The sequence below is a fragment of the Actinia tenebrosa genome, unplaced genomic scaffold (assembly GCF_029948245.1).
Source record: "Actinia tenebrosa isolate PJP-AT-01 unplaced genomic scaffold, QUT_ActTen_1.0 PGA_scaffold5__44_contigs__length_20552954, whole genome shotgun sequence".
Classification (NCBI taxonomy): domain Eukaryota; kingdom Metazoa; phylum Cnidaria; class Anthozoa; order Actiniaria; family Actiniidae; genus Actinia; species Actinia tenebrosa.
In genome coordinates, this window is record NW_028292582.1 from 19,783,037 (window position 1) to 19,805,456 (window position 22,420).

The 22,420-nt window shown below is 37.9% G+C and overlaps 4 protein-coding genes across 5 annotated transcripts; 2 read left to right on the forward strand and 2 right to left on the reverse strand.

Annotated features, from left to right (window-relative positions):
- Positions 1-582: 582 nt before the first annotated feature.
- On the reverse strand, positions 583-3,468 carry LOC116302461 (dnaJ homolog subfamily B member 1). The gene is made up of 2 exons (XM_031711754.2): positions 2,910-3,468; positions 583-1,515 (listed from the first exon to the last, which is right to left on the reverse strand). The coding sequence occupies exons 1-2, from the start codon at positions 3,259-3,261 to the stop codon at positions 797-799; spliced, it is 1,071 nt and encodes a 356-aa protein (XP_031567614.1). The 5' UTR covers positions 3,262-3,468; the 3' UTR covers positions 583-796.
- Positions 3,469-5,486: 2,018 nt separating this feature from the next.
- On the forward strand, positions 5,487-7,663 carry LOC116302465 (uncharacterized). The gene has a single exon (XM_031711760.2). The coding sequence runs from the start codon at positions 5,668-5,670 to the stop codon at positions 6,964-6,966; it is 1,299 nt and encodes a 432-aa protein (XP_031567620.2). The 5' UTR covers positions 5,487-5,667; the 3' UTR covers positions 6,967-7,663.
- Positions 7,664-8,391: 728 nt separating this feature from the next.
- LOC116302466 (trafficking protein particle complex subunit 3-like) lies at positions 8,392-11,559 on the reverse strand. The gene is made up of 5 exons (XM_031711762.2): positions 11,430-11,559; positions 11,238-11,335; positions 10,493-10,595; positions 10,073-10,255; positions 8,392-9,263 (listed from the first exon to the last, which is right to left on the reverse strand). The coding sequence occupies exons 1-5, from the start codon at positions 11,469-11,471 to the stop codon at positions 9,144-9,146; spliced, it is 546 nt and encodes a 181-aa protein (XP_031567622.1). The 5' UTR covers positions 11,472-11,559; the 3' UTR covers positions 8,392-9,143.
- A 237-nt stretch (positions 11,560-11,796) lies between these two features.
- Positions 11,797-18,199, forward strand: LOC116302471 (uncharacterized). Of its 2 annotated transcripts, none has more exons than XM_031711767.2 (10): positions 11,797-11,814; positions 11,906-11,998; positions 12,222-12,314; positions 13,071-13,395; positions 13,920-14,126; positions 14,590-14,784; positions 15,134-15,255; positions 15,974-16,088; positions 16,436-16,524; positions 17,156-18,199. In XM_031711767.2, exons 1-10 carry the CDS (start codon positions 11,809-11,811, stop codon positions 17,189-17,191), a joined length of 1,281 nt encoding a protein of 426 aa, XP_031567627.1. In that variant the 5' UTR covers positions 11,797-11,808; the 3' UTR covers positions 17,192-18,199. The 2 variants fall into 2 exon arrangements, with proteins under 2 accessions (XP_031567627.1, XP_031567628.1); XM_031711768.2 differs by having other exon boundaries at positions 13,920-14,111.
- The last annotated feature ends 4,221 nt before the right edge of the window (positions 18,200-22,420 follow it).

Sequence of the window (22,420 nt, forward strand, 5' to 3'; positions counted from 1 at the left end):
TGTCCAAAGTGTTTAAAAAAGGTCTCTATCATTGCAAGCTCACCGTTCGTCTCACTTTGATGCAAAGGCAAGGCTACCTTCCAAGATGGCACCGGGAACTGTGAAGGGGACTATTAGCCAGAAAAAAACCCCAAACCTTTCCTTGCCCAACAGCGTGGCTGCCCACTAGTAACTTACCATAAAACAAAAATACATCAGACTAGAGTGCAAATAATATACCCGTGAAATAGATAGCTAACTAATTACTAACTTTCGGCTGCCTAAGTCTAATTAGTTAAAATAGGTGTGCCGTGATGGGTAAACTAGTGCACGTGTGCTACTCAAGGGGGCGCATTTTTAAATATTTTTAAACACACTTACGAAAACTGAAACAATTTTTTGTTGTGCATGCTTTTCCTTCGTATAATTTGACGTTAGCATTTTCGTATCTATTCATTTGCCTATTGAGTTGTTACTCTAGTAAACACCCATGCCCTTGCCATGCCTCACTGACTTCCTATTTCTTGTCTAATTAAGCGCTAACTATCTCCTATTTTATCCTAACTATTTCACGGGTATATTATTGGCACTCTACCATAAAACAAAAATACATCAGACTATTGTTTGTTTTTCCTTCTTTTTACTTCAATAACTATCAAAGTTTAACTTACAAAACTGATCCATTAATTGGACTAAGTTTTACAACCTCTAATGAGAAGAATCCCATCATTACATGAATCCAGCGGCTTGCCTAATAATTTAATAAATTTAATACAAAAACAACATTCAAACTAGATTTTTCAACACACTAATAATATTAAGATGGCAAAGCACTTCGCAGAGCATCTAAGCTTGCCTGTGGCAAATAAGTTGGAAAGACAATTTCAAATGTTACCAGCATGTCAGCTCTTTGTCCAGGTTTTTTCGGCAGGGGCAATCCCTCTCCTTTGACTCTCTTTCTTGTTCCTGGCTTGGTGATGTCAGTCAGGGGTATATTGATTGTTCTGTTGTCTAGGGTAGGAACTTGCACACTAGCTCCATTAGCAAAGCCTGTAAGAGCATCACGGAGGGATATCTTAGCAGTGTACAGAATATTGTTATCAGAATCTCTTGTGAAGTGCTTATGCTCCTTGTCTTGTATAATGAATATTATATCTGCTGGGATAGTGTTGGGGTTCTGGTCTCCTTCCTTGGCAAATGTTATCTTTGTTCCGGATTTCCAGCCCTTCTTCACATCTAGTGTCAAGATCTTTTCTTCATTTCGAGTGGTTTGCCCATCTGCGTTAAGCACTTTCCTCATTATCTTGAGTTTCTTCTGCGTTCCAGTAAGTAGTTCTTCGTAGGATACACGAATAATCTTTTCTATTGGTGGATCTTGTGTTTTCTTTCTTCGGGTGAAAGATGGCAGCTCTTCGAAAGATGAGGAGCGCCTTCCTTGAGTAGTAGACTGAGTGGTGAATCCTCCCATGCTTGGAAAGCTTGTAAAACCAGAAAAGCCAGACGGCCCACTTTGTCCAAAAGAAGCACTGAAGAAATCTAAAAAAAAAAAAGAATTAAAATCGTTTTTAGCAATAAATTGCAGTTGTGAATGCCAACAGACTGATGAATGATGACAACTTTATTTTCAGAGGGTGACATTCGACAGCTGACCAAGTGTATTCATAGAATAGATTTTGAATAATTGAAATAAGTATACAGATTTGTTCCAACCATAACACGAGACATTAATCCTTATACGATCAGAAGCTGTTTGAACATGCTTTTGACAGTGCCTTAGCAATCTGATTGGATGAGTTCTGACGTCATCAGTTGATACTGTTACTGGTATAACATGCCCATACTTTTAACTAGGCTGACAAAAGGTCAGACTAATTAGTCTTAGTCCTGGGGGGGTACTCCGCCAGAATTTGGGTAGGGGTGTTCTGCTGGGATTCTGAAAGGGGTACCCTGTTTACAATAAAAAAACTCAAATTTGTGGACCCTGTTTATGATAAGAGAGATAATTTATTGCACTGAGTTCCTGTTTCAATTATCATGTCATCTAGCGTATCGGTTTTTTTTAATGACCATAGTAACCAGTTTCGGTCAATATGAAAGTAGAAACCCTGAATATAACTGGAAACTCAGGAAGAACTTGGAATTTGAGTGAAATTGCATACCCTGTTTATGACAAGAAGCTCAAAAAACCATACCCTTTTCAGTGGATCATCCCCGTATGCTATGTATATGGGAGTACTCCCAACCCCCCCCCCCCCCCCCGGGTCTTAGTATTAAGCTCCTTATTTCCTTTTGATGTTATGCTACACTAGGAATTATCAGGGGGATTCTATTCAAATTCAAACTCCAATAATAATGCAAATTCATTCAGCCAATTTTTGTCTCAATGCAAAAAATGCATAATGCATTCGCACTTGTTCCAGGACGATAATCACAGATTTTTGATATAAACAAACGAATAATCGCCTGGTACAGGAAACCCAAAAACTAAAAACAATGATTATAAATATTTGAAAACTAGAAATTATACAAGAGAATGATCTTGAAATAAAAAAATCCTCAGTAATTTGATTATAGTACAGATAATAGTTCATTGACAATGAAAATTTAAGTTTTGCTCAAAGCAAAATAAAAGTCAATTGTAGATTGGCTAGATATTTGGATAAAAAATGATATAATTATTAGCAAAATTATCCGTACAGCAAAACAAAGCGATCAAATCAAAGCAAATGCTCACGATATTATTATCTTTGAAATCTTAGCGAGGTAATATGTAAACACAACGATCAAACAAATAGTTATTCGACTCTATGGGAAACTAAAGTTTTGAAATTGGGTGAAATTATAGTACGATCTTGTAGTTAACCTATAACCACAAGTGCAATATCAAAGGAAGTGGCTTTGAATGGAAGAAATTATTGGGCGTCTCTCACCTTTGAATGGGTCTTCATCCCCGAATACGCTTGAGAACGTAGCTTTAGGATCACCATGGAAAGTAAAAGTAGTAAATCCTTCGGGCATGTGAAACTCCTGGAAGTTTGCAGAGCCAGGAGGTGGCCCTGTTCCCTTCAAACCTTCCTCGCCATATTTGTCGAAGACCTCGCGTTTCTGAGGGTCACTCAACACTTCGTAAGCCTCTGCAATGTCCTTGAATTTCTCATCTGCTCCTGGACTTTTGTTTTTATCAGGATGGTACTTGAGAGCCATTTTCTTGTAGGCTTTCTTGAGGTCTTGTTCGCTGGCATCGCGAGGAACTCCAAGAATTTTGTAGTAATCTTTCCCCATATTCAAGCAAGTTCACTCCAGTAAATATTCGACAACACACGAACTCCAAAAAAATCACTCAGCATTCACTTCACATGATAAAACACCTAAAATGATGTCTCAGCTCTTAATAAAGCTATAACGAGAGAAAATTTATATGTAATCGGTAGCGAAAGACTTTTTTCTTGGCTTCCAGTTTCATATATATGGAAGTTAACTAGCTTCTAGACCCTTCTAGATCTTTCTTTCAAATGAAATCACGTGCTCTTTGTTTATACGTATGAAATATTTGTACGAATATTTTGTAAGTTGAACAATATATTTCAAAATGTATTTCCTTTTTTAGTGGTAAGAAAACATTATAGAAAATATGCTATTTATAATCTTGATTTTAAAAAAGCGAAATGCTTTTTTTCTTGGCTTCCAGTTTCATATATAATAATAATAATAATAATATTTCTTTCTTTCGACAGTAAACCTATGTCACATTAGTGATTTACAATAGGGAAGTGCATTAAGAAATACACAAGCAAAATCAAAAAAACGATATGCAAAAGACAATAAAGAAAAAATATATTAATTAATCAATTAATAATGGATAAATAAAGTAAAGTATATATATATAATTTTAACCTAAAAATTAGCTACTAGTTCTAGACCCTCCTAGATCTTTCTTTCAAATGAAGTCACGTTGTTTATACGTATCAAATATTTGTACAAATATTACAATTTCCTATTATTTTGTATTGGTAAAGTTGCACAATACATTTTATAAATTTACTATTTATAAAAAGGGTATGGTAAGAAAACATAGAAAATATGCCATTTAGATGCCACTTTCTTAATTCTAAAAAAGCGGAAGGCTTTTTTTCTTGGCTTCCAGTTTCATATATATATGGGAGCTACTAGCTTCTAGACTCTTCTAAATCTTTCTTTGTTTATATATATTTCAAAATGTTTTTTTAAATTTGTTATTTCTAAGAAAAAATAGTAATAAAGCGTTTAGATTGTTGATAATATTCTATTTTCATAGAAATTTTCAGATCTTTCTTTGAAGACGCGTGACTTTTGTTTATGCGAAAGTGATTACTAGTATTTCGTATTGATAAAGTTGTACAATATTGTTCATAAAATTACTATTTATAAAAAGGCTAAATCCGTGAAACAAATACTAATTTTTAGCACTAAATAGTGATAGTTAAACAATAGAAAACAAAGGATTCTGCATGAAATAGTACTAATTATTATTTTTTTCCGGTCCGGTATCCTAAAAAATCGTGCGTTCTGATTGGCTGTTTGAGCGGGCGGTATTTTGTCAGTATCTGCCCGCGCGCGCGGTCCGGTATCCTTTGCCTCTAAACGACAACACAAAACGATTACAAAAACAAGTTTAAAAAATACGGGGAAAAAATAAATAAGTTATTTACCGTCCTATAGTCGGTCCGGATAGGAAAAACTGTGCCCTCGGTCTTGAAAACGGACCTCGGCCTAACGGCCTCGGTCCGTATATTCAAGACCTCGGGCACAGTTTTTCCCTATCCGGACCTCCTGCCCGGTAAATAACATATATGTACTATTTAATGTTCACGGTTTTAGTGCGTGCACTATGTAGAGTGCAAACAATTTATCCGTGAAACACTAATTAATAAATAGTACGAAATAGTGCTAATTAAACAATAGAAAACAATGGAATTTGCATGAAATTGTGCTATTTAGTATTACTAAAGTTTCACGGATTTACTGTGGTCACTGTAAGGGAATATTATAGAAAATATAATTTTGAAATTTCCAAGATAATTTTTCAAAATATAGTGACATATCGTGAAAGCCAAAAAAATAAATATGTGGATCAGATTTACTCATTTTTGAAAAATTAAAATGAAATTAAGTATTGTAAGATAAGATACGACATTTATTCAAGGCAAAACTTTGTTGATCTTGAAATCGTAAATTTTAGAGGATGTAAACAAAGTCCCTTTCAACCATCAATTTTTACATATATTTTTCTTTCACACGGTACCCTTGATTTTGCAAGTCTATTGTATTTTTCTTTCCGAATTTTTAGCTTAAAATTTAAACTTTTCTTTAAAAATAAGCCCCTCTAAAATCTCAGTCCATGCATCGCTCAACATACTATTGTTATTTGCAATATTTAAATGCTGCCATTAATCAATCTGTCTGCGAAGGTCAATAATCCATGTCATCTCATACGAACCTTTTACGGTATGAAAAAAAAAACGCACTTCATACATTCATATCTAGAAAGATCTTTCTGCTGTTTTTCTTGACAAATAGAGCTCTTAATCGTCAAGTTAATCTTTAGTCAGTGGAAAACGTTTTGGGTTTTAATGTTGATGTGCTAGGCTATATGAAAGGCAAAGTCTAAAACAGAGCGGAAAACAGATCAAAACGGAGTAAGATAGAGACATGAGTCGTCAAATTCCGATATTTGTTGAACCGGGCTACGAAACGACCTTCAATGAATCGAGAAGAAGTTCAGATCCAATGGGTGGCGATACAAGACATGGTCGACATCTTCGTTTCGACGATACACCCAGAATCGAGGAAGAATTCGAAGATGCCACCAATCGATTTTTCGAGAAAAATTTACGAAGACGGCACAATGATTTTCCGGACCCCGCGTATTGCGAGAGAGATTTTCAATCTCACTCGCCTCCGAGGCATCAAGAAAGGCCGTTTAGAAGAGGCTTGAATCCTTCGGATTTTTTTTTTGAAAGTCCGTCCAGGAGACGAGGTCACTTTGATGAGATGATACAGAGAATGATGAGAGAAGACAGCGACAGTTTTGATTTTTCGGAACCAGAATTTGGAAATTTCCATGTGGAAAAGACAACAGGAAAACGCCACAGCCCCGAAGTTACGAGAAAAAATCATGGAAAGGTCACGAAAACTCCGTCAGCTCCTGTTTCTGGCGAAAGAAATAAAGGAAAATTTGGAAGGCAATCTTCCAATCCGAGCTCTGGTTCAGCTTATATTGTAGATGATGGAGAGTTTGTGGACATTCCAGTGGTGGTCAGCAAAGATGAAAAAGCAGAGAGAAAAGTGGGGAAGGATGAAAAAGAAAAACTGGAAAAAAATGAAGCTAAAGATGAATCTGTCACGCAAGAAAATGCCAGAGGAGAAGTCACTGAAAACGAGAAAGATGAGATAAAGAGGGAGAGTGAAAACGATTCTGAATTAGAGATAAAAAGTTATGTGGATACTACAGAGGAAAAGAATAACGATCACAAAGAAGGAAAGGCTAAAATTGATGACAATAATGAGAAAAAAGATGTTGAAAGCCAAGGAAATGTACAGAGCGAGAAATCGAAAAGTGAACAAGAAACTGAAGGAAATCAAATGCCACAAGAAAGCCAACAAAATGCTCAAATGCCAGAAAGCCAACAACATACTCAAATTCCTCTAGAAAGCCAACAAAATGCTGAAGTTCCTCTAGAAAGCCAACAAAATGCTCAATTATCAAAAATCAAAATAATCGAAGACGAGCTTAAGAATGTAGTGGAAAAAGTAAGAGTTTTCGAACCAAATGGATCCAAAGAAAATAATAAAGAATATCTCTGGCTTGAGGAAAAACTCATGAGAATTTTGATGGGATTAGACGCTATCGAAGCCAATGGCAGCAAGGAAATCCGAGGAGCAAGGAAAGCAGTCGTAAAGCGAGTACAAAAAACACTGAATGAACTCGAAACGAAATCTGTATCATGAGCGAAAAACTATTCATGAAAAACCAACAATGTAACAAATATTAGGCTCTTTATCAAGTTCTGTCACAAACGTTTGGCAAAAAACTTAATACCGGAAGTAAACTGGTGATGGTTTCAATGCCGGAAGTGAACTGGAGATGGTTTCGCGCCATAAATTAAACTGGGATCAAAGGTCACTTTTGGCCGGGACCGAAATCAGAGGGAGGAGGGCGTGAGTGAAACACTCTTTCAAGTGTTAAATATGGCTTTTTAAACTATTAATAATCCTTGGAGAAATTTAATGCATAAGCTGCCCAATATCCTCACGAATTATGAATGCGTTTGAGAAGGGTTTTTCTCTCTGTTCTCCAGTTTACCTCCAAAAAAATCAATATCTAAATTCTAATTTAATCGGGTGTTGAAAGCTTACAACACGAGCCTCTAGATTGGGATACCTGACCAATCACTCTCTGCTCTTTGATAAAAATAAATTAGATAAAATGAACAGGATTATCTGTTGTGGATATAAATCAAGGATTATACTTATTCATTTGTCTCATGATTGTGGCAGTTAGGTGGGCTGCACTGTTTCAACTGCCACTGCTAATTTTCATCATGTGACGATGAAAATAACTTTATTTTTTAGATTTAGGTTTTGCTCAACATTGATCTTTAATGTAACTTTAAACCTTTTCTAGAATAAAACGAAAATGCTAATAGTCTTAATGGTAATTTGTGAAGCTTATATACATTAGGTGAGTGATGGCAATGTGTAATTCCAGAACGTATCCATACCCCTTCCCCACAACAGAGGAATTTGAAATTTCTGAGGGGGTGGGGGGAGGGGGGGCAGAAAAAAAGAAGATTACAGAGTTTGTATGGAAGGATATTGGAATTTCCAGGGGTAGAAGGGTCGGAGAAAGAACAAAATTACAGAGTTTGTATGGAAGAAAATTGGAATTTTTGGGGCAAAGGGGGTCTTTAAAAAATTTGTCCGTGGTAGGGTATGGATAATTTCTGGAGCTACACAATAGAGTTGTTGTTAGGTCTTTCTTGGTGTAGCAAGCTTTATTTTATGTCTCTGGATTAGACGTTTTGTTTTGCAGGTCATTGTTAAGCTCCAAATTCATTTTTCTTTGCTATTGGTTTAGTTATCTTTATGCTTCAGGTGCCTTGCGACACCCAAGAAAGAGTCAAGTTGTTTCATGACAGCTTCATTGTATGACAAAAAAGACACAAAACAATAGAAGTTTCCTTGGGGAAACGAAAATCATTGCATTGTTTGTTCCTTATGGCATGGCTGCCTCGTAAGAATTTTATCATTCATGACTAATAAGGTTTAATAAGATACAGCCATAATAATGGTTCTCATTGGCCACCAAGACAGTCTTATGGCTTGTTATTATTGCTTGGCATCTTCTTAATGATTATGAATAATATCAATAAATTGTAATAAATTGATAGATTTAATCTCAACAGACGTGTTATTGTTATATACATCAATGTAATATATGGCAATGATAGGCCTTGATATACTTTTCGCCATCAGTATAAATCCATATTGGCTACTTAAAATCACAGTAGATTTTGTATTGTGATTCTCATATTGTGAGGAAATTCTTAGCCGACAACTTCAGGTTCATAATTGGCAGCTCTCTCCCAGTCAAACTTATAGGAAAATCGCAATACTACCTGAAATCAAAATATTTATGACCTACTTATTGGGGAAAATCAGATGAAATACTCATCTATTTTTTTACGCGACTTGAAGTTGTGAAAGGCCCATTGGTACTCTTCTTCAGTCGTTTCATGCAAGGCTCGTAATTTACCTATTACGCTTATATGATTTCCGAGCCCATCCCACGCAGCTTACCGCCTCATCTATCATATATCATATAAAGTTATTTCAAAAAACAGTTGGTGAAAATTTTGTAGCATATTGCATACCAAGCTTGAAATGTGGATTATATGTAAATATCACAGATTAAAGAGAATATACCTGAAAAACGTCCAGACAAAGTTTTCGAAAATTCAACATTGCTGATTGCATTTACATCACGCATAGTGCATAAAAGGCTTGCTTTGCAATATGCAACATGCAACAATACTTTCACAAAACTTTTGTGAAATAGCTGTATTTGGACTCCAGCCCTAACTATGACACTAACTTGGTCTTTAAAGTAATTTACAGCCCAAAAATTAATCTTCCCCAGCTGGTAAAGCATCTTCTAGTTTTTTTATAAACTTGACTCTTATTTCAGTGGTATCATCCCCTCTGAGGGCATCTTGTACAAACCATACATCAACTTCCATCTGAACCTTGAAAAACAAAGTCATACAACAACGATGAGTTCATGGAGGACTCGAGTTTTAATCCCCCGCAAAATTTAGCTTGAAAAAAAACCTTTTGATGAGTGACAAAGTATGCCAGATGAGACTGCTTTTCAGAGAAAAACATTAAACACACTGTTGCATCCAGATGTTTTGAAGTGAGTGGTGGTGTAGAACAGAACAGAACATAACAGAAGTTTATTGCTCTTAAATATTAATTACATTTGGTAACAATATAGAGAAATTTAAATTCAATATAAATGTATAATAAATATCTATAATAAAGGGATAAGGAAAATTACACTAATTTCTATTCATATCATTTGTGCATATGACAATACAGACTGAGAATAGAGATTAGTTGAGATATTTGAGTCTGGAGGACAAATTAACAGTGACGTTTTCTAGTTGTCCCCCAGCCTTTTTATATTTACTTAAATTAAAGTTAGGAAGCAATGCAAAGTTAAATCATATTAGAAAAAAATATGCAGATGTAGCTGTAGGCATAGCTGTGAGAGTGCTCGCCTCTCAACAATGTGAGTGCCCGAGTGCAATGTACTCTCTTCCCTGAAGGGCCTGGACCAAATTATCGAGATATGAAGGTTGCTGTGAAAAATGCTCAGTACTGCAAAAAAGTATTGGATAAATACCAAAACAGTGGAAAGAAAAATCGTTCAGAAAAGAATAAACTTTCTCTTTATCAAAATTTTAACACACGTTTTTATTGGTTCAAGCATAGCAACAACAAAAGTGCCACTCTCATTACTAACCATCAACATTAAATCAGCATTACTAACCATTTCTAGAGCTCCTTTTAATACTCCACATAAGATGTTAGAATACAGCAAGCCCTCAAGGCCATCTGGAACTTCCACAAAGTCTGCTAGTGGATTATTGTCCAGGATAAGAGAGAACTCATCTGCTGCGGCACTCCAGTTTGTAACTACTGGGGTCACTCCAAGGAACATCTTGAAACCATTCTGGCAAAGAACAAAGAAGTCATTACTATTATTGCTATTTTTATTAACATGAAAACTCGCTAGATGAAAGCTCCATGCTGAAATTTAGATTTTCGCTGCTGTTTTTTATATTTTTGACTGGCAGCAGTGATGAAAAAAAACAAATTTTAGCTTGCAGTTGCAGCTACAGAGTTTGCATGTTTGTGAAAATAGCAGTAAATAAAGATGTGATTATGATTATAAAGTTTACATTCTTACCTTTGCTATAACATCTGCAGTTTCCTTAAGATCATGACATCTACCCATATTGTTAGACCTTGCTAGAAAGTCCTCTATTAATCTTACTCCAATGTTATAACCCCTGAATTGAAAAAAAATTGGTTAAATGATCAATGGTGGGTAGGGTGATGATCAGTGGTGGGTAGGGTGATGATCAGTGGTGTGTAGGGTGATGATCAGTGGTGGGTAGGGTGATGATCAGTGGTGTGTAGGGTGATGATCAGTGGTGTGTAGGGTGATGATCAGTGGTGTGTAGGGTGATGATCAGTGGTGTGTAGGGTGATGATCAGTGGTGGGTAGGGTGATGATCAGTGGTGGGTAGGGTGATGATCAGTGGTGTGTAGGGTGATGATCAGTGGTGTGTAGGGTGATGATCAGTGGTGTGTAGGGTGATGATCAGTGGTGGGTAGGGTGATGATCAGTGATGGGTAGGGTGATGATCAGTGGTGGGTAGGGTGATGATCAGTGGTGGGTAGGGTGATGATCAGTGGTGGGTAGGGTGATGATCAGTGGTGGGTAGGGTGATGATCAGTGGTGGGTAGGGTGATGATAAGTGGTGAGTGGGGAATGATCAGTAGTTTACGATAACATTTCCACATAACATAATTTTTCACAAATCCTAAAAAATTCCTCCTTGAGAATGCAGGCCAACATATATACAAAAGATGGTAAAAAAAGGAATGTTCCTCGTTATCAAATGTGAAAAACCCGAAAACTTACGTACATTTTATTCAACTGTTTATTGACCTCTGGTGCGCTTTCATAGTCTTTCACGAGCTGAGCGACGAGAGATCCATAGGTTAGTGTGAATAACTCTGCACTCTGAAAATATCAACACACGAAAAACATCAAAACATGAGCTTAAAAATTAAGAAAAAAAACTAGCCAAATGTGTTAAAGTTAACAAGGTACATACCACTTTCTTTGTGTCGGATCGAACAGAGGTTTGTCGCGACATTTAGATAAGAAAAATGAGTTTGTTTATTCTAAATTATCGAAACTCTGAACTGAACTCTGTTCACACCACAAAATAAAAATGGCGGATGTTCCGGCTTCCAAACCACAGGTACCCCAAAATAAATTTCCCCAAAAGGGGAAAACATTTGAGTTTAAAACGAATTGAAATCAGACTAAGAGAGTTTCTAGAAAAATGAAATAATGAAATAATGCAAGTAAATTATAAATTTTTACTAAAGGAATTTTTTATTGCAATCATTTTGTACCAATTATCGTGTAATTTTTGGGCTTCCTGTGTCCAAGCTATTGGCTTGGTGTCCCGGCCTTGGGTTTTCAATATGGCGGTAAGTAACAAGTTTTTTGTTCTTCAAGAAAAATGGATTTTTGGACCATATTTCCGCTTAAAACTAAAGCTTTTTCTCAACTTTCTTGCAGTCACAACAACCAGGTATCCCTGTGACGAGCGGTAGCTTCATGCAGCGGAAATCTGTCGAGGAAATGTTACAAGAAGTTTCTAAAAGAATTCAGGTGAAAAACTCATTTTTTTTCGTTCTTTCGCTCTAAAAATTGTCAAAAGAAAATCTTCCAAAGCAGTTTTATTGTGCCTGATAGGATGCTTTAAGTAAAACTTCGAATAAAGTGGTTTCTATTAACCATTAGTTATGAAGAGTGCATTTATTTTTAGAGATAAAAAAGGAGTAAAAAAAGCGTATTTTTCGTAACATTATTTCTCTCCTTTTTTTTCCTTCAGAATTTTGGACCAGGGCCCATCACACCAGAACAAGCTCAAGAACTGGAAAAACTTCAATTGATTTATGCAAAGCTATTAAAATCTCAAGGAGAGGTAAATGTGGTTTATAGTATTCAAAAGAAAGGCATAAAAATAAAAAGTGAAAAAAAAGAAAATCAATAGAAAATAGTAAAGTGGAAAGAAATAGAATTGAATGGAATTTTGTATTTCAGTGAAACTAATGGTACTGACTCAAAGTACTCTCCCCAATCACATGTGTGAAATTGTACACCAGGCTTAAGCCAGTTATGTTTAAATCCTCCTCCTTCTTCCCCTCCCCCACATTACGTACAAAAAGATATGATACTCCTTAGTCAAGGATTTATACTAATAGACTAGGCCAATAGGCCTTTCCTGAATTCGCTTGACTGATTACGATATAATGGTTTCAAGCGGAGGTTAAACTTGATGAATAAAAGAATCAAGTCCAGTCTCAACTTCAAACCATTGTTTCGTGGTCAGTCAAGCGAATCCGGGATAGGTCTATTACTCTTAAATTCTCTCCATTATCCTACCCTCTCCTCACCCCACCCCCCACCACAAAACACACTGTACACACATCACTTAGCCCAGCATAAAAGATATGATACTCCTTTGTCCAGAATTTATAGTTTTATGGCAACAATAAACTAGTTATATAGAAGCCTCTGCTCTTCCTTTACTCCTCTCTCAATGCACATACACACACATTACTATCAAAACAAGAAAGAAAACTCCCCTTATTTGTTGAAGCTGTATATGTAAAGTCAAAGACAGATGGTAATTGAATAGTAAATATTGATTCTGCTTTCTGCTGTGCTACTTTTTCAGGTTATAGTAACCACACAGAATCCAGCATCCAATCTTGCACAGGCCAGCATGGCAGGACAAAAAATTCCAGGAGCGATTCAACAAGCAGCAGCTACCCAACAAACTGTACAAAGAATTGTCCCTGCAGTGGCGTCCAATCAGGGGGCACGACCTGCTGTCCCAGGAAATTTGCCTGTCACAACTACCGTCACAATCTTACCACAGGGATCCACTATCCCAACGACGATTCAGGTCTCAAGTTCAACTAATTTGACTGCAGAACAGATTCAGCAGATCCAGGCTCAAGTGTTGAGTCATGCACAAGCACATGGACAACCTCACACAGGTGGGGTGTGAATGATGATAGTTGTGATGGTGATAGTGATGATGATGATGATGATTGATCATCGTGGTAGTGATGGTTTGTTATCATGATGATGATAATGATGACAATGTTGATGATATCGATTGATCATGACAATAGCGGTTGATAACGATGGTGATGAAATTGTTGATGATAATTATTTATCATGATGATGGTGATAAACATGATAATGCTGGTGATGGTGATGATGGTATTGATAATAATGATGATCATGGTTGTGTTAGTCATGATAATGATGATGTTTGGGGTAAATGATAAATGGTGATGATGATGGTGGTGGTGTTAGTGTTGATATTTGATGGTGTATGTGGAGAGGGAGATAGTGGTAGTGATATCTATGATGATCTTAGGATAGCTACCATGAATATCCCAGACTACTTGTTATTTATCTTTTAGCAACAGCAAGAAAAAGTTTCAATTTCATTTCATTCTCATTTTGTTTTCTTCTTTCTTTCCCAAATCTTTCCCATTTTCTTTCCCATTAGTTCAAATTACCTCACCAGTCACAGTAGGAGGCACCTCGGCAGCCGTCACCCAACAACAGCAGGTTGCCCAAGGCCAGGTAAAAGTTGTGACACCAGCAACTGGACAGACTCATTTAGCACCTGGACAAAGGGTTGTGACTGGATCTCCCACGCCTGTTGGTGTAACACCTGCTGGAATCAAGTCAACACAAGGTAACCGAATGCAAGGTAACAGAATGCAAGAGCACAGAGGGTTGGTTGTTTGAGGGTTCAATCTGTGAGATTGCATGCCCTGATTTAGATCAGACCAGAGGTTGTTTCAGGGTTCAGTTTGAGTTAGCCATGCCCTGACTTAGATCAGACCAGAGGTTGTTTCAGAGTTCGATCTGTGAGTTAGCCATGCCCTGACTTACATCACACCAGAGGTTGTTTCAGGGTTTGATCTGTGAGTTAGCCATACCCTGACTTAGATCATCCCAGAGGTTATTTCAGGGTTCAATCTGAGTTAGCCATTCTCTTATTTAGATAAGCTTGTTCCATGGTTTAGCTGTACCCTGACTTTAATTAACCCTTTTTTACCTTTTTTTCTTATAATTCAATGTTTTAAACTTTATATATGTTTTAAACTAGATATATGTTGAGAAAACAAAAACAAAACATGTTATTAAGTGATAATTTATTTTTAAATCAGTTGGTACTCAACCAGGAGTCAAGATAGTTACCCAACCAGGCACAACACAAGCAGTTCCAATACAGAGACTTGCACCAAACAAGATTCAGAGTAGTGCTGCTATTTCTACCACACAACCCAATACCTCAGGAGTTATACCAAACATTGCTCCATCATCCACTGTTTCTGTACCCAAGTCTCTTGTCTCTCACGGAGGTGGGTATTGTCTTCTAGCTATCACTTCCTGAATGCATGCCTTACTCTCCCTTCCATCCATCCACTGACCTATGGATCCAACCATCCATCCATCCAAACATTGCTCCATTATCTACCGTATCTGTACATTCCAGTTATACCTTCCTGCATGCATGCCCTACACTCCCTCTCTTCCATCCATCATCCATCCAATCTAATTTGAGTAAATATTGTTTGGGACTGAAACATAAAAACATTTTCAAAGGAAAGAGGGGCTAGTCATTCTAGAACAATAGTTATTCTAATTGGTTGGCATATTTCAATTCAATCAGTGTACTGTTGTATTAATGATGATGATTATCATCACCAGGAATAACGAATAGGGTTGAAACATCCAGCCCACAACCACAGCAGCCACTAACCAAGAGAAGAATACAAGAACTACTACATGAAATAGATCCCCAGGAACAAATGGATGATGATGTAGAAGATGTAAGCTAGAGTAACTAATCGTCATCAGTACCTGTGCCAAGCTATAAGATTTGAGACTTTATTAAAGTTTATTATCATCATGATCATCACCAATATCACCATCATCTTCATCATCACCATCATGATCATCACCATTATCATCACCATTATCACCATCATCATCATCACCATCATCATCATCATCACCATCATTATCACTATTGTCATCACTATCATCATCACAATCATCATCATCATCACCATCATTATCACTATCCTCATCACTGTCATCATCACAATCATCATCCATTATCATCACCATCATCATCATCGATCAAACAACTACAAAATACATAGAGTTTGGGTGGCTTTTTGGAGGTTTTGTGGATGCAATGTTACAGACATTACCATTTTGGGTGATGTTTAGGGCTAAAAATAACAGTTGCTGGTCATGATGACTGCTCACATTGGACTTATCAAAATGTGTCCAGTCAATGCGACTTGTTGAGGACTGGCCTTAAGAGGCGCTTGGCTAGCAAATGCCAATTTTGTAGTCTTGATTTGTCCATTTGGTTTTTCACTGCCACCAGCCAAAAATATGAAAGGTACGGACTGATTAGGTTTAATTGACGGCAGCAAAAAACCAAATTTCAGTGTGCAGCTTGCAGCTACCGAGTTTGCATGTTTATGACAATGGCAGTAGATTTTTTACTGATAGAAAATGCTTGTTTTGTTGCAGCTTCTCTTGCAAATTGCTGATGATTTTATTGAGAATGTTGTTAATGCATCATGCCAGATAGCCAAACATCGCAAGTCAAACACATTAGAAGTCAAAGATGTACAGCTTCACTTAGGTATTATTTGTCAACAAAGAAATAATAATAATAATAATAATAACAATAATAATAATAACAATAATAATAATAATAATAACAATAATAGTAATAATAATAATAATAATTTAATGAATTTCTATAGCGTTATATATTACACTCTATAACGCTTTACAATGAATTTTCAAACATAAAATATAGAAATATATATATATAGAAACCCTCGCACTCTGTCCAAGTCGGCCCATCAGAGCACCGAATAATACTCAAGGGAGTGACGGGATCTGAAATGGGAAATTGACTAGAAGGGTCTGTTACTATGAGTAATGTCTTGTGAATTTTTCTTGAATGTTTTTCTTTCTGTTCAGAACGATGTTGGAATATGTGGATTCCAGGATTTGGTGCAGATGAGCTTAGGCCGTACAAGAAGGCAGCCACTACAGAAGCTCACAAACAGGTATGAGTATTCTTTTTGTTCTGAATAGGAAAGCTCTACGATTATACCTGTATTATCATTAGTAATTCATGATCCAAATAATGTTATAAGTAAACATAGCCACAATAATAATTATTATAAAGCAATCTGATTGGCTGCCTTCTATAGAACAACGTCCTTGTTTTTACAAGTGTAGCAATTACAGTGAGACTACTCCAACCAAGGCCACTCAAACAAATTTTCTACGAATAAGCCAAACAAAATTTGTTGAGGTGGTCTTGGTTGGAGTAGTCTTACTGTAATAGCCAGTGGCTAACAAACCTGTGGGCCTCATTCCATGATTGGATTGGTTAAGACTTGATTATTGCGGAGGGAGGAAAACCAGAGAACCTGGAGAATAACCCTTGAAGCACAGGAGAGAACCAACAAGCAACTCTACTTACATCACACTGAGCCCAGCAGGACTGGAACCCGGGTTGCATTAATGAGAGGCACCGCCACGCCTCCCACTATGAAAATGAAATAGATGTATGTGTGCATATGCAGGTTATTGTGCATGCACGCATGCACCAATGTGACAAATAACTAGACAATATAATTATTAAAGTACTTTTGCTAAGCATTGACCATTCTTTTATTTTTATTTTTGCAGAGATTGGCTTTAATAAGGAAATCTTTAAAGAAATAGAATTTTGCATCATTCTTATGAAAGACTCGTCAAACCGGTGTTGGTTTGGCCCTATTGCTCAAGTGGTTACGAGTTAGAGAAATACTTGTTAGATTTAGGGAAATATATTGTCTGCTACAAGTAACTCTTCAGTAGAATCATATACTATTGATATATCCACCATAGGCTTGTCGCTAGAACCTTGAAAGGGGAGGTTCGGTTTTCTACCAATCTTAGTTGTGCCATTTCTTGAAAAACAAAAAAATAGAGCTTAAACATTATTTCATTTTCGTACTATGAACCTTTAGGCCACCCCTAGTGACGGGCCTGCTTCATATGACCAAACAAGACTTTTTGTAAAGCTTTGTGACTTTTCTAAGTTAGAGTGCACACACTAAACCTGTGAAACAAATACTAACTTTTAGTACTAAATAGTGATAAATAAACAATAGAAAACAAAGGATTCTGTATGAAATAGTACTAATTAGTACTATTTAATGTTCACGGATTTAGTGCGTGCACTCTAATAAGACCTGTCATTACTGTGAAGAAAGTATATGTTCAACCATGTACATAACTGCTGATGCAGAGGGATTGAAATTTCTAAGAGTAGAGAGGATGTATTGTGTAGATCCAAAATTACCCATACCTCCCCCACAGGGGGGATTGGGATTTCCAAGGGGTGGGGAGGGTCTGAGGAGGGCATATTGTGCAATTCTAGAAAATATCCATACCTCCCACACAGACATGCCTACCTAATAGAGAGGTATTGGTATTTTCAAGGGTTGGGAAGTTGTCTATATTGTAATATTGTAGTTAATGCTGCAGAACTAGGAAAACACCATGACATCAAGAGTACTTCAAAATTACTGATCACTCAATCATTCACAGCGCGCAAAACTCTGTACAAGTTGTATTCAAGTTTAAAATTATATCGTTATAATATTTTACTACGTGTTATGATGTAAACAGCCTCGTCAACGTAGGGAGATTCATTTAAATCACTGTAAATAAAGATATTCCCCTTCCGCTTGAGTAGTATAGGGGTTGGGGGTATCAGCGCACCTCCGACCCCAGGATCATCTGCGTAAAGTAGTGATTCACGTATTCACCGAGCGATACCGACTGAGTATAGGGGTTGGGGGCATCAGCGCACCTCCGACCCCAGGATCACCTGCGTAAAGTAGTGATTCACGTATTCACCGAGCGATACCGACTGTTTTGGTAATGGAAAGAGTCCAAAATATCATCTAAATATATATGTATTGCGAAGAATGTGGTAGAACATTTAAGAGGGAGGCAGATCTCAAGAAGCATTTAAAGATGAAAAAGACAAAGTGTAAGGACAGTTATGATTGCCCCTGTGGTAAGTCTTTTCCTACTAAGGTCAAGCTGTATTGGCATTGTTATGACTGTGAGAACGATTACGATGACATAAAGAGGACCTGGTATTAGGTAAAAGATATTTCCTATTATATATGGAATCCCAAAGCAACTTTAAGACGGTGTCGATACCCGGAAACGGTGATATTGACGTCAGGCAGTTTTGGATGAAGTCGGAAAACAAGATGAAAAGAACGCTATTGGAAGGGCTGAAGGAGCTGGGTGCACTGAAATCAAGCATAATGGTTCAGATTAGTAAGATTAGTAAAGGATGATGTCATTACGACAGCAATGCTGCGATCAAAGTCGCTGATTATATTAGAATCAACCGACCTAAGACAGTCACTTAGCAGTGTATTGGAGGCAATTACCGAGTCTCTTTCCAACTATACGCGGGAAGGATCAGGCTGGGTAATAGAGGAGGTAGAAGGATTAGACATTAGTACGGCAAGGTACGTGCCTATACGAGGAGGTAGTTACGTGCCACTACCTATTTGGATAGAGAGAAAGAAAGCCATAGTCAATGTAAAAGCAACGATAATCTATGCTTTATGTGGGCAATACGATCCGCACTGTACCCAGCAGATAAGGATTCCTGCAGACCAAGCAAGTACCCAACGGATAATTTAGAATGGGATGGTGTGGAGTTTCCCATGCAGCTGATGGATATACCGATATTTGAGCAGGAAAACGACTTAGCTATTGACGGTGTCAGGGATCAGACAATAGTGCCGCTGGTAATATCGAAAAACAGAGGAGAAAGGATACACCTCTTTTACTACGGCGGGCATTACTCCTGGGTTAAGCATATTAGCAGACTGTTTTACAGACATACGAAGCACAGAGGTAAGAAGTACTTCTGTGATTGCTGTTTATTATCATTTACCAGTGTTAAGGCCCTAAAAGCACACGATGAGATATGTCGCGGAGTAGAAGAGGTGGCACAGAGAATACAGATGCCTGTAGATAAGACCCTTTCCTATTCAGACCACCAGAAGCAGATGTGGGTGCCTTATGTCATATACGCGGACTTTGAAGCACTGATAACGAAAGAAGAAAGAAACAGCGGTGCTACAGATAAGCTAGGATTACATGAGGTCTGCTCCTTTGGTTACATAGTAGTCAGATCTGATGGGAAAGCAGATCCTCCTGTGATCTACCGTGGTCCCGATGCAGCTAGGAGGTTTCTTGATGCATTACTTGAAGAGGAGGAAGTCATAAGAGAAAAGCTGAAGAATCCAAAGAAGATGGTATTTACCAAAGAGAACCAGGAGGCTTTTGCCAAGGCAAAGAAATGCCACATCTGCCAACAGACGCTTCTTCAGTTTGGAAGGCAAGCCAAGAAGGCGTGGGATGGGGAAGGAAAGTATCTAGGAAAAGCTCATTTTAAGTGTGGCAAGTACGCAAAGAAGGGAGAAAAGCCAGACAAGCCTTCTACCCACTGCATCCACTGCCACAAAGCCCTTGTTGAGGATTTCTACATGGATAAGGTTAGAGATCACTGCCACATCACGGGTAAATACAGAGGAGCAGCACATTGGAAATGCAATATAAACTTCAAAGTAGATCCAGAAATGGAGATCCCAGTCTTCTTTCATAACCTTAGGGGTTATGACAGCCATCTTCTACTACAGGGAACTGATGGGTCTGAAGTAAAGTGTATCCCCAACAATAAAGAGAAGTACATGTCTGTGACTGTAGGTAAGTTGAAGTTCTTAGATTCACAGCAGTGTGGCGTATGCACAAAGAAGGCAATTAGTAAGGTTTGTAAGGACTGCAATAAGGAGTTCAGCACTCTTCAAAAGCTGCAGTACCATGCCGGTTAAGAAGGGCGTTTGTCATAAGGAAATTACTACCCAGTGTAATGACTGCGGTAAGGTCCTTAGTACCCACCAACGTCTTCAAACTCATAAGAAGATACATGAAAAACAATACCAAAGACTTGCAAAGAATTATGACTTGGAAGGGGTAGATTGCTATGAATGCGGGGATATCCGTAAGCCGTTGTAAGCATAAAGACGAATACATAAGGGATAGGATCAATCATTTGAAGAAGCTAAGTAAGACATTTCCATTCTTTGACGTAGCCGAGGGGGTTCCTTGGGAAAGAAGGGAATATTGGAGGTAGCAGTGTAAGAAGTGTGGATGCATAAGGGAAGAGGAGGATATTCCAAACTGTCTTATGACAACATTTAACAATATCCTAACCAAATAATAACATTTAACATGTTGTCATAAGACAGTTTCCGACCTCCTTTAACAATATCCTAACCAAATAACAACATTCAACATGGTATCCTAAGACAGTTTCCGACCTCCTTTAACAAGCCATTTTGAGATGGTTTCCCCATCATAATATATGGACTGCATCACATGCGAACTCCCAGCGGAATGTTTGAGACCTCCCAAACCTAAGACCCGAAAAAAATACGACTGCCTTCATTGCGGCAGTACTTTCTTATAAAAGAAGCCTTTGACGACCACTGGTGCGACCCAAAGGCCTGTAGGACGATGGCGGACGCCCTGCCTAAGAATGTAAAGGACTCTCCGGCTCATACTTAACTACGTCAAATGCCCACTTACCGTCTTTTTTACCATGGCTCATGATATGGGTAACATCCTGCCATTCGATGGCGTACCTTATCCTATCAGGTGCCCAAAGGCAGTATGTTTTTTTATCGCCTTTTAGGACTAACCTCAGACGGTCAATGTCTTCGAAGACTACGTAATTTTTTATCTCGTAGATTTCCCCTACCGTCAGCTCCCTCCAGTGTGTCTGTACTAACTTAAGCGCATTAAATTTGTCTTTATTCATATATCTTATGAAATTTTTTATGGTGTACGTCTAAGGTGTCTGCGGACTTGAACTTCTTGCAGCAGCGCCGGCAGGGCAGTCTAAGACCCTGAGAATATTTCATGATGCTTCTACAAATCTCGTCGTAATCATTGTTAATTATTACTTTAAAATTATTCTTTTCGTAGTTGTCTAAGACCTTTCTTTGTGCGTCGGATAATACCCCATTCCCTTTGAGTGTCTTTAACTCTAAGCAGAAGCCATTGTATTTCTTATGGGCATTAAGAATCGTCAGATCTGGTTGCCCTTTTTGATATCCTTTCTGCCAGCCCTTGATTCTCTTATCTGCGGTGTCTTGCAGTTCTCCTAAGCCGGCAACCACCAGTAAATCAGGGTAGTATTTCCTCATGTAATCTAAGACTTTCTTATGCAGGTCAAATTCATTTTCTATCTTGAATACTAACTTATTTGAACTATCGAATCGCTTTTCTACCATGAATTTACCTGTTTTGCGTAGTGCCGGTAAGACTTCTTCAAATACCCAATCGCGAAATTCCTTTGCCTTGGGTAACTTAGAATTGAATATTAACTCATAAAGGCCAGGTTCCGAAATATACACGGAATGTGGGTGGATAGTAGAAGGGCCCTGATTTGGGGCCCCTTGTAGGTCAACCCATCTTTTCTGATATTTCTCACACATGGACTCTAATAGCATTTTTTGGGCGTTCGTATTCCAACGCCAGGGCCACCTCCTTTGCTTTGAAGTACAGGGTTTCGCCTTGCACTATGCATTGCAGTGTCGTGTCGTCTTTGCAGAAGTTGCGTAACATGGTATATTAGCCAAATATTTTAATAGGCAACGCTCTTTAGCTGATTCATTTCTACGCTTGGCTGCGCGTCGCTAACCACGAAGATGTAGCAGTTTATCTTATCACCGTCACTCGCACACTGGTATTCTTTGTGCGCTTGATCTCCAAAATATCCGTTGCTTTAACAGGCTCAGGGGTTGCAACTTCACTTACGGGGCCGGGAGTAATTGTTGGGGTTCCCTTGGCTGCCGTCGGAGCCGCCTG